The 13163-nt window shown below is 45.1% G+C and overlaps 1 protein-coding gene across 1 annotated transcript; it reads right to left on the bottom strand.

Annotated features, from left to right (window-relative positions):
* Positions 1-1148: 1148 nt before the first annotated feature.
* LOC123094226 (transcription factor bHLH25) lies at positions 1149-6158 on the bottom strand. Its single transcript, XM_044516279.1, has 4 exons — positions 5993-6158; positions 5259-5867; positions 4782-5174; positions 1149-1335 (listed from the first exon to the last, which is right to left on the bottom strand). Exons 2-4 carry the CDS (start codon positions 5856-5858, stop codon positions 1237-1239), a joined length of 1092 nt encoding a protein of 363 aa, XP_044372214.1. The 5' UTR covers positions 5859-5867; positions 5993-6158; the 3' UTR covers positions 1149-1236.
* Between the last annotated feature and the right edge of the window lie 7005 nt (positions 6159-13163).

Raw genomic sequence — 13163 nt, 5'->3', positions numbered from 1 at the left:
CTTCACTCGACGGATACAAAGAATGGATCAAGGCGACTGAAAAAGAAGTTGGTGCCGTCACCTAGAGTTCATTGATCCAGAACAAGACATACTCATAGCACGAGAAATGGGTCGGAAGAGTTCTCAACTCCTTCCCCACTCAAACCTTGATCCATTTGGGGGCTAATGATGAAGCTATGTACCTAGGGTAGGGTCATGGGCCTATCCAAACTAGCCTACCCCAGGACATCTCTAGAAGAAACCACCTGTCAATCGACTCAGAAGTGTTCCACTCGACAGACTCGAAGACACTCGACCATGAAGCCAACCACTCGACCATGAAGCCAACCACTCGACAGCCAGGAGATCTAAAGTCACTCTGCACGCCAACGGTCGATCATTAAGTAGATTTTATGGTCATCATAGCACTTTATGTGTAGCATTACCAGTAACGCCCAATCTTAATGTATCTTAAACCCTGCATAACTGAGGGCCGGAGGGGTCTGGCGGACTCTATATAAGCCACCCCCCTCCTCAGTGTAAAGGGTTTGCACCCCTGTAACTCATACGCATATAATCCAGTCGACCGCCTCCGGACTCCGAGACGTAGGGCTGTTGCTTCCTCCGAGAAGGGCCTGAACTCGTAAATCCCTTGCGTATACAACTACTCCATAGCTAGGATCTTGCCTCTCCATTAGTACCCCCTACACTACTGTCAGACTTAGAACCACGACACCGTCCTCAAACGCGCCACCGCCGCGAAGAGGAACTGCTCGGACACAGTGGCCGGCTTTTGGTCATGACACGCCCTGCAGGGGCGGCCGCCCACTGCCCCCCGTCCGGCGCCTACTCCGCCACGGCGTCGTAGATCCCCGCCTGCTGCTCCTGGTTCTGCGGCTACGACGGCGGGGAGAGCCTCGGCCCCATGGATCTGGCGAGCGTAGCCTGTACTCTTTTTTTTACCCAAACAGCCTCCGGCTTTTGTGTGGGCATGGCGAGCGAGTCCCGTCGAACCGGTACGCTGAACTCACTAGGCGCTGGCATTCTATGTAAATATGTCGCAACTCTATCTTCCACGTTTTGAGCAATCAGGTGGCGCCGTGGCGAGATCGCGACCGCACGATCTATAAACGAACGGCATCAAAACAGTTTGGTCATTTTGCAGAAAAACTCACGTGTGCCAGATACATATTTTGATATAATTATACAGGATAATATGTTCTGTACTATACATATGACATGATATATTTTCTTGTTTCATTTTTCTTCGGTAGAAGTGCAGCTGCTATGCAATTCCAGCATAGAGTTGAGTCTTCCTACGATCTCCTCTGCTGTAACAGTGAAGCCCTCATCCACCTGGAAACAAAAATGCAAGCTAGCTATTGATCAACATTGTATTCTCCCACTTCATTCAGATGAATATGATACTTGTGAACAGACATGCTTAGCTTTTTCCCTGGGGGAACATGCATGATTGGCTAGATTGAGAATTATGTTTTTGTTCAGTAAATAATGGTCATCAAACAAAAATGCTAAATCGTTTACAGACATTCTACGGATCCTTTCAAACTCATTATTGAATACCACCACCCCGGCCCCGAATTTCACTGGGTGGGCCCCCTACCCTTTTATTCTCCAACCAAATCTCGCCATGTCAGCTCGTCCGTACAATCCATATGAAATCCCCCATAAATGTAGCTTTATTCATCATCAAACATATATGCAGGCTCTACAATAGTACGTGGGTGACATTTTCTATGCATGTTGACCATGACTTGCAAATTAAGAAGCTTCCTCATAATGCGGGATAGATTATGTATTTTGTATGGAATAAGGCCATCATAGTACAACTATGACGGTATAATATCCAATTTTTAATTATTGTCGGGGCCAATTTTCAGTTTGTTGAACGGTTCCAACTGGTAAAACAATGAATATAAGTTTTAGTCTAAACAGGCCAGTTTAAAACAAAACTTTCTAGCATTGAAATCACATTGTCTTCGAGACATGAATGTCTTTCTGGTCCAAGTTGCTAATCGCATCGGTTTAGCTAAATCAAAGTCATTTGAGATTGTCCTGTATAATCTAAGTCGATGCTCTAACTAAGTCGTCTGATGTCCATGTGTTGAGATACGTTTAGAAGCGAGTGTAGAAATTTCGTGCCCCGCAACTATATATATATTCAAAATAATTCCAATTACTAATATTGAGAATACCTCATTATGAAGCAAGTGTAACTCAAATGTATAAAACGCTTTCTGGTGTGTTTGTTCACTCTTTTCAGTTTGCATATAGTTTATATTGAAATATCCAAAACATCTTATAATAGTGAAAGGAGGGAGTATCATATATGTTGGGTTGATGAAAAATCTTACTTGACTTACCACCCGGTGGTAGTTACCCCACATGTCTTATATACTACCATGTGTTACTATATATACTATTTTATTATTTTAAATATGTTCATATACTATATTTAAGATATTTCAAAGCAAGTTACATGAAAAAATTGCATATGAGCCCATAGTTTTTGTTATATTTGTAAAATAGGTACATATTTGTACGTAAAAAAGAGCATATTTAAAAAATGATACATACTACCTAAAAATTAGTATATATATATACTATCTAATCATTGTTATATACTACATACTACACGTACATATTCTCGGTTCTGACAGATACTACATACAACATACAAAATGCAAGTGGTGGTAACTACCACTGCTTGTAGGAAACATTTGTCCTATATATATATATATATATATATATATATATATATAGGGATTGACTATTCGTCACCCTGGGTGAGGAATAGTTATTCTTCACCCCCTCTTTTTTACCATCAATGCACCGTAATTATACGTTTCGTAAGTTTTGTCTTATTTTCGATGTAAAAAGAGACCGTAAGATAATATATTATCGCTGTAAAAAATATTTTATATTATCTAAAATTACAAATGTAAAAACATAGTGTAAAATATACATATACTGCAACTTTTCTTGTCTTACGACATATATTTTTATTTTCTTGTGCCAAATTTTACGTACTGAATCAATAGGAATGTAACTATTTGAATTCCAAATGTAATTTAAATAGGAAGTGATCGTAAGATTTCCTCGGGTGAAGAATAACTTATTCTGCATCCAAGGTGATGAATAGTACCACTATATATATATATATATATATATATATATTATATATATATATATATATATATATATATATATATATATATATATATATATATATATATATATATACGGATGCGCTAAAGCACGCGTGAGCGCAAAAACTGCTTATCCTGCGCTCCAGCCGCTGCACTTCCCTTGCTGCGCGTGGTAGTAACATATCCACCCTAATCGATAGTAAAAGTTGTAGCATATATAGTAAAACAATTAAAGCCCATTACCATATAGTACAAACGCACTTCCGCCTCGCAGCCTATGACTAAGTGGAAAATATTCTACTATCTATAGTAACGCGATTAAAATCGGTTACCACCATACCACACCCCCCCCCCCCCCCCCCGCACACCTTCTGCTAATTCGGTGGTAAATATTCTAGTACATATATTAATGCAGTTAAATTTTGTTACCATCTACACATACCACACCTCTGCTAAAACTCTGTCGCTAAATGCAGCTGTCAAATGTTATACACTATATAGTAATGGAACTTAATTCCATGACCATGTCCACATACCGCACCTCCACCCCGCAACGCTAATGCTAATGAAGTGGTAAATGTTCTAGCATATATAGTAATGGGATTAAATTCCTTTACCATCACTACTAACAGTAAATTCTATCTTACTACTCGTAATGCATCATGGTGTACATGCAAAATCCACGATAGTAAAATCCCATGTTTGAACTACTATAACTTGACCTAGTATTACCATTGACTTTTACATGGACCGGAGAGACCAAATGCTAGTAATGCATCATGTATATATTACTACAATTAGATCCAACGTTACAACCTATTTTGGCACGGAGTGGGATACTCATGCAGTAATGCATCATGTTCCTATTACTATAATTAGACCCATTTTTACCATCAGTTTGGACATGGAGTGCAGAAATTGGCGCAAACTCCTGTGGCTGGTCGGTTGTTTAGAATAGGACGCACTCGTACAATGGACCAGCGCGTAGAATAAACAGTATTGCGCTCAGGCTCACTTTAGCAGTCCTATATATATATATATATATATATATATATATATATATATATATATATATATATATATATATGGAAAATCCATCTTAGCACCCGGTGGTAGTTACCCCACATGTCTCATATACTAGCATGTGGTACTATATATACTATTTTATTATTTTAAATATGTTCATATACTATATCTAAGATATTCCAAAACAAGTTACATGAAAAAATTGCACATGTGTCCATAGTTTTTGTTATATTTATGAAATACGTACATATTTGTACGTAAAAAAGAGCATACTCCTAAAATGGTACATACTACCTAAAAAATTGTATATATACTACCTAATTTTTATTATATACTACATACTACACGTATATACTTTCGGTTTCGACAGATACTACATACAACATAGAAAACGCAAGTGATGGTAACTATCACTGCTTGTATGAAACATTTGTCTATATATATATATATATATATATATATATATATATATATATATATATATATATATATATATATATATATATATATATATATATATACATGCGGGGAGATATTTGCTAATATCATTTACCTACGAGTGCGAATAATTGGACGGAAATGTGAAACCAAGGAAGGAAAACTTGCCTTTGCCGTGATGGTTATGATCACAGTGCATGCCGTGAATGGCATGACATTGGCGTGGGTGACGGTGAGGTGGAGCCCCTCCTCCACCTCCGCCAGCACCCTCACCACCACCCCCTGGACGTCGTCGCAGAGGATCCTCAACATCACGCCGTTCTCGGAGAACCGCACCTCGATCTCCGGCAGCGGGTTCCCCGTACAGGACGACGCCGACAAGGGCGAGCCGTTCTGGTCTGAAACGGCGGCGGCGGCGGCGTGGCGCGGCTTCTTCTTGACGAGCACCACGGTCTCGATGCTCCTACTGCTGCGGCCGGTGGCTGCCTCGAGGGCCTTGATCTTCGCCTGCAGCTCCTTGACGTGCCTCGTTGCGTCGGAAAGGATCGTCGCCTTGTGCATCTGAATCAATCATACACTGAGATTTATTCGCGTGGGGAAGAGCTAAGTGCAGGTGTTGAAGCAAATCGATCGGAGGCGGAGCACCTTCTTGAGGCCGGGGATGACGGTGGAGAGCTCGATGAAGCGCTGGTTAATCTTCTCCCGTCGCTTCCGCTCCGCCATGTTATGGTCCTGCGCGTAAGGCGGCCCCGACGACACGGGCCCGGTGCCGGTGGGGCTCCTTGCGGCGGCCCTCCTCGTCGGCTGGGACCCGTACACCATCTCCGGGACGACAGGCCCGGCGTTGCCGCTGTCCAGTGTACTGTCACTGGCCGGCAGCGCGGAAGCGGCGCAGAAATTCCAGCTCGTCACCGGAAGGTTGATGCCCCCAACCCCACCGTTCCCGGAAAGTCTTGGAGCGCACCTGGCCAAGGTCGGCGGGGACGGGGGCCAGATGTCATGCTCCATGGCCGCCGGGCACGAGAAATTACCACCAAAACATCCGCTGCCATCTGTGGTTTCGCCGGAGCTCCCGCTGCTTGCCGGATTGGGTCCCGTAATCAGCTCTTCGAAGACGAGGCGCTGCTCACAGAGCGCCTGAAGCGAGGGGAAGGCTGCCTCGCCGTTGACGGCCACCACTGGGTCTGGGTGCTCCTGCTCCAGCGTGTCCATGGCCCATTCCATGAACAGGGCGGAGTCGTCCATGTCCCCTAGCTACATAATTTGGATGGATGCAAATAATGGAGAGGAACCTCCTAATTAGTAAAGATAGATGAAAAGTTTGCGAGAACCAACCAAACTGAAAGTAATAATACTACTCCTACTTAAGACTTAATTACCTCAAATCCTTCCTAAGCTGGCAGAGCTGGCAGAGGACACTATGATTAGCATGTCCTCTCGAAAATATTTAGTGAGCGGCGCTACCCAAAGAAGCAAGGGAGAGGTTTTGCCTTATACTATAGATATAGGACAGTGACGGTCGCTGCAATACTAGTGGCCTCAATAATGCATGGGAGAAAACAATCCTTTCAACCAAATCTGGTTATATGTCGCCTAAATCAGGTGAAAACGATATTTTACACCCCCTACAATACGCTAGGTAAACTAAAATACAGGAGCTGATGTCCACGCTTGATGTGTTGATTTGACCTAGCTCATTTATCTCTGGAGCTAGCAATATTTTTGCCTTAATTATCACATCATCAATGTCTTTATCGTTAATAATAGTGCAGAAGAAGAAAAAGACCCATGCATTACTATGACTAGTCATAGCAGGAGTAACTTCAGCAGTAACATCGAGTCCAACTCAACAAATTTGCTTATGTGACAATGAGTTAATGACGAGAGAGGTAGTTCTAGTAACTTAGCTAGTTACTGTAACATCACATGTCCCAATGCAATATAAGTCTATAATCTATTAAATGAAGTTTTGCATGACATCACACTTATGTTACTACCCACTATGAATGTAGTAACATAATATAGGGAAATGTGCATGTTACTAGTGTATGTTACTCTCCATTGTGACCAGTCTACAAGAGGAGGCTTATCCAAACTCAGTACTACTACTTCAGACTTAATTACCTCAAATCTTTCCTAAGCTTGCAGAAGACACACTATGATTAGCGAGTCCCCTGGAAATATTTTAGCAAGCATGCAGCACTCCCCAAAGAAGCAACGGAGAGGTTTGCCTTATAATGCATGGGATATAGAGCAGTGACAGTCGCTAGAGGCCTCTGAATTGGCTCCTCCCTTCCAAAGGCCAATAATGCATGGGAGAAAACAATCCTTTCAACCAAATCTGGCCCAATGCTGATGTCTTATTCGTACTATGCTGAGTATTTTATCTTCATCTGACACTCCACCAAATCTCTGCAAAATTGAGTGCATTGTGGAGCCACTAACAATTAATATGCATCATCTTGTCTTTGTCGCTAAGCACTTGCAAACTTTACAAGTTAGAATGGATGGGAAGACATAATTTATACTCCCTTCTTCCAGAAATACTTGTCAGAGAAAAGGATGATGGAGGGAGTAGGTTTTCAGTTATACTAGGACAATGCCCGTGCATTGCAACAAGATATAGATATTTTATTAGTTTCTTAGCTTGTGATTACCTGCCCATTTTAATGCGATTGTGTAAATAAATATTTTTATCAAATCTTGATTTACCTTATAGTTTGATGAGAAATTAGGTAAGTAAATTATAGTGAAATTGGTTTAAAAGATAAGTAAATTAAGGTAATTGATTATCATATACAGGGAAGATTGGACGAAGGGGTCGTGGGAAGAAAAGTGAAACATGAGACCTTACATTCTTTTGAAGCGGTAGAGACAGAGATTGATGAAGACAAACAACTTCAATTGAATTCATCCACATATTAAATAAAGATGTGAGGACAAAGTAATATTCGACAGAAAAACATAGCTTTAATAAATGAAATGTAAGACAAGTTTCACATCATCCATTCCAATATGTGACGAAATATATAGTTATTTTACAGAAGATTAGAGCATCTCCACCCGTTGGCCCCCCAGGGGACGCGTAAAATCACGGCCTGGGGGCGAGCCAGCGCGAACAAACGGCCTGGGGGTGAGTTGGTGCCCAGTCGTCGCCCCCCCCCCCCCCCACCCTGACGCGTCTAATTTAAAAAAAACATTCGGCAAAGTTCAGTTAAAACACGGCTAAAATTCGGCAAAATTTGGCATATATTAGACATGTTGGCGGCTTACATAGAAAATTTATCTAAAAAAAGAAATCGCTGAACGCGGAGTAGCCGCTGTCGTGGCCGCCATCCTCACCGCCGGCGTCGTCGGCCTTCTCCTCCTTGACGCGGCCGTCCCTGCTGGACCCTTGCCCGGCCTCGCCATGGCGGACTGGTGGCGGCGGCAGTTCATCGTCGTCGTCGTCGCTGTCGTCTAGGGAGACGAGGCCTCCTTCGTCGCGGCCCCGGCGGCGCTGCTCGCAACGCTGTAGGGCGGCGCACTGGCACTCCGTCTCCATCTTCAGGAAGTCCTTGCGCGCCCATTAGGCCCGCCTCGTCGTTGAGCTCCACGTCGTCGTGCTCCATCTTCACGGCGGGGATCCTCGGCTCGGTTTTCACGGCCGCGAGCCCCGGCTCCGTCTTTGGCTTGACGAATCGCGGTGGAGCTGACGAGGAGACGCGCCGGTCGCCCTCGTTGATGACGATGCTGGCGCTGCGACTGCGCCGGCCGAGCGGCGTCTCCGCCATGGGCTCGGCCTTGACGCCGAGCAACTCTGGAGACCTGGAGGAGTGGGAAGAAGAGCCTGAGGAGGAGTGCGAGGAGGAAGACGAGGAGGAGCCGAACCTCCTAGGCATCCCCGGCGCGTCGGCGGTGGGACGGGGCAGCCGCCGGAGGGTATGCCAGTGGCGGTTGGTTGCCGCCCTCAAGGTACGCCAGCACGCCCTCCAGCGTGCGGCCGGGGGCGCCCCACCACACGCGGAGGCCCTCACTGTTCTTCACGTCGCCGACCACCACCGCCCCATTGATGGACGCCAGCCTCTGCTCCTGATGGCGCTCGAAGTACGCCGCCCACGCCGCGTGATTGTCGGCGGTGTACTGGGGGAGGGCGCGCTGCTCGTCGGTGAGGGAGGCGCGCACAAGGTCGACCTCGACGGCGAAGTAGGGGGCACGCCTCGGCGTTGGGCAACGGGGGAACGGGTACTCCCCCGTTGCTGAGCCTCCACCCCGTCGGCCCAACGACGCCGGGATGTTAGCCTCGAACAGGAGCCACGACTCCTGTTCGTGGAGTGAGCGGCGGCCGAAGCCGTTGGCCGCCGCCGCCTCGCCGAGGAAACGTGCGGACATTGGGTGTAGGAGTGAGGAAGAGGGAGGGCTCGGCGGTGGGGCATGGGAGAGGGAGAGCTCGACGGCTAGGACGGGTGTGGCCAGAGGCGAGGGAAGCCACCGGTTTATATAGCCGCGTCCGTGTGTATGCATGGCGGAAGGGGAGGCGTTGTCGTGCCGCCCCGTGAAGTGCCGCCCGTGATGAGGAATCAATGCAAGGCTGACCAGCCGCAGCAGGCTTGGCATTGATTCCCGCAGGAACCGAGGCGATGAGGACGACGAATCGCCCGTCTTGCTGATTCAGCGGGCCCGCGAATGTTTCGCGCCAAAACCACTCGCCCCGGCGCCCCCGGGCGCCCCCCAGCGCGCCGGGTTCGGCCTGGGTCCGCTGGCACTTATTTCGATCCAAGCCGTCAAAAAAGGGCTCCTGGGGGGCGCGAGTGGGCCACTTTTTCGGTGCCGGCACAAAAAAACAGCCTGGGGAGGCCGTTCTGGGGGCGCGGCTGGAGATGCTCTTAGAGGTTTACTGGGTTTCGACAAGACCCCGAGAAGGAGGCATGTTAGGTGTCTGCACGATGTAATTGTTGAGGAAATATGCACACATATCCTTGATGCAGCATTTGACTTTGACATGGCCGTAGTTCCCACTACCAACTTGTGTAAGTATTTTTCATTGTAATGAAATTGTTGTGATGGACAGGCTCATCCATATGTGGGCAAATATAGAACCCACATGCCATCTAGCACCAACTATCGATTACCCAAAAGGGAAATCGAATTTGTTGGATAGCTTGATAACGATCTGGATCATTTTCCCAAAAAATACATATGAAATGCTACTTATAGTATATAGATATTTACAACTACTCTCTCCGTCCGGAAATATTTGTCATCGAAATGATCAAAAGGGGATGTATCTAGATGTATTTTAGGTCTAGATACATCCCTTTTTATTTATTTTGATGACAAGTATTTTCGGACGGAGGGAGTATATAATAATAGTATACAATAAATCATAACATGTATTTTCAGCTTCCATTTCTATATCCAAATTCCAAACAGTCAATCCTAATCAAAATGATTGCAATTCATTTCTGCAACAACGGGTGAGATATCACCTACTATTCTTTTAGGAACTGAGATATCATCTAGTTATTAAGACATATTTATAGACACATCGGTAATTCCATTATTGGATGGCACCTGTAGGCATCAGCCAGCTAGACCGTCGAATCGACGATCTTTTGGGGTAAAGTGACGCATCGGTCGCTGCCTAGGCCGGATGACCCACGTCAATTCTGCTCTCACGCGTGCACGTGGTACTAGTAGTATCTAATTATCTTCAACAAGTTTACAGCAAGCATCACGTGCTCTTTACACAGCGCGCTGTGCAAATTGCGGTCGTCCAGTAAGAATCCGAGGCCGGTCAGTTCGTGTTGTAATTATATAGCCCCTCCTTTGCTGTCACGAGGTGCCTTCACAAAGGCAACATTTCGCCCGTGCCACTATAACATGTGGTTGGATAGTTAGAGGGACTGTAGTATTTCAAGCTCATCAGGGTTTAAGTCCTGGTGCTCGCCTTTATTTGTGGATTTATTTCAAGATTTTTGGCTATGCGCATTCAGTGGGAGGAGACATTCCCGTCAATGACGAGGTACCTACGGCGACTTCGTAAACTTCAAGATGATATGCCGGCTTAGTCTTACGGATGTGCTCATAGGGATAGCGTGTGCGTGTGTGCATTCATAGAGGTGAGTGTATGCGCGTGTAAATGAGCACTTGCGTCTGTATTGTGTTCAAAAAAAAATTTGTTGTTGTCATTATTACTTTGACAGCGTACTCGATGTGCAGGGCTATTTTTTTTCTTGAGCAGGCACAAGTTTTTTTTTATTTGAGCAATCCTTGATGCATGACGTTTTATGCTCGATGGATGTCCAACTAGCCATTCATCCATTAGAGTATGTATGCGGCTCACAACCATTGATTACAGTGGTGAAGCCAGGAGTTCAAAGTTGTGATGTCAAATACACTGGCTTGTATGAAAGTTGTACTGGGTTTTATTTGATGTCTATTGGTGCAAGCCAAAATGTTGTGTAGTCAATTGACTACACAACTAACCCCTGGCAGTGCCGTCTGCACCATCAGGTAAAAAAGTATCGTGTGCACAATCATTCCGAATTTATTTATTTGTGGGACCAGTCATCGCAGCAAGACGTTAGTTTTCCACCTAAAAATAAGAAAGCCATAACACATGATCAATCTGTTGTTCCAAGCAATTCTAAATTCAAATTTTACATCACAAATCTTTTGACAAAGATGAAAAAGGTTAACCTTTTGGTTTAGTATTTGTAAAATGACCTACTCGAATATAACTCAAAAGAAGAAACTTTTGGGCGTAACATAAATTCCAAAATTCCAGCAACAAAAAAACATAAATTTCCAAAAAGATATGGATATCTACAGGACGGCAGATATAGGTCGATTCATCTATCTGCTCGCAATTTTTCTCATTTCAAACCTCATGTTTGTGTCGATCAAATGTGCATACCGAGAGAACAACAAATCTAAGTTTGAACAGATGAAAAAATATTTCGCAACAGAGACTTTGGGTCATGATCAGATATTGCGAAACTGACGAAGTGTACTGTGTAAATAATGTATACATACAAAAATAAGCATAACCATCAGCGTATCTCCTCATATCCACTAAAACTAGAGTTGAAACTTCTCGGCACTCTTCCTATGGCTAACCCAATGAAATAATCTTTGATTAGTAGCCAGATAAATAAATAACATTGGTTGATGAGTATAACCCCTGATACCTTGATCTGTCAATGATCCTCGCACGAAATTAAAATATTTGACCTGTCAAAATAGCGGGGGAGGGGCAATGAAAAGTAAATCAATTATTGAATCGCATTCCGTGGTTGCAAGCATAGTTGCATGGGCACATTGATCTAATTGAGACATTTTCCCTGCTCGTTTTTATCGATCTTTTACTCTCTTTTCTTTTTGCTGCTACTTGTATTGTTATTGGCTGCACATGCATGACAGCGAACAGGTTAATTATGCTCCATGGGCGCAGCATCTTTAGGAAGAGCACTTGCTTGGGGCGGCATTTGATATACAGTAATTGTGTCTTACGTTGGCTGAAAAGGTGAAAACGATTGGTGGGGAGTGTAGTGAATTGTGTGATTTTTCTCTTTAAAAGTATGTTTTGTGTAACCCATGCAATCAACCGAAAAACATTGTGATATTGTTGAGCACGATTGTATTGCACATATATTGTCTTTTGTATATCGGCCCACCTCTCTAATTTCCTTGTATAGATTGAGATAGAGACCCACCATGTACATCATATATACCATGCACATAGAACATGATACATTGTGAAATTCCATAACTCTACGCGAGCCAACGTGTGGTTGGATGGTTAGAGGGATAGTGGTATCCCTAACCCATCAGGGTTCAAGTCCTGATGCTCGCGCTATTCCTGAATTTATTTCAGGATTTCCGGCAATGCGCTTTCAGTGGGAGGAGATATTCCCGTCGAGGACGAGGCACCTACGGTGACTTCGTAACTTCAAGATGACATGCCAGCTCGGTCTCTCGGAGGTGCTCATAGGGTAGGGTGTGCGTGTGTGCATTCATAGGGGCGAGTGTATGCGCTTATGTATGAGCACTTGCGTCTGTACTGGTATTAGTTTTCGGGTTCCAAACCCTACCTTCCTCTCCCGCATCATCGCCGCACTTCTGCCGCCGCCACGCTCCTCCTACCGTCGCCGCGCTCCTCCTACCCGCCGCCGCCGTAACCTCACGCCGCTGTTGTGATCCTCTTCCCAGCCGCCGCCGCACCTTCCCACTGCCGCCGCTGCGCCCCTCCCATCCCGCCGCCGCCGCTGCTCTCCTCTGCCACCACCCGCCATCACCATGTCTTCCACCAACTCCTCGGTGTCCGGAGCCACCAACCCGTTCGCCGGTGCCAATCCTCCTGACACTGCCGACATCCGCAACCTCAACATCTACGAATGGGTTCCGGTTCATCTTGCTCAGACGGACTCCTCCTGGAAGACCTACTTCTCCCCTGTGTTTCGAGAGTACAAACTCATCGATACTTCTCCCTTTTGTTTCGAGAGTACAACCTCATTGATCATGTGGATGGTTCTGTTGACTCGAGCCTCGTGCCCGTGGATCACGAGT

This window comes from Triticum aestivum, chromosome 4B, assembly GCF_018294505.1.
Source record: "Triticum aestivum cultivar Chinese Spring chromosome 4B, IWGSC CS RefSeq v2.1, whole genome shotgun sequence".
NCBI lineage: Eukaryota > Viridiplantae > Streptophyta > Magnoliopsida > Poales > Poaceae > Triticum > Triticum aestivum.
Note: the sequence above shows the minus strand (reverse complement) of the source record. Positions and strands in the feature narration are given on the sequence as shown.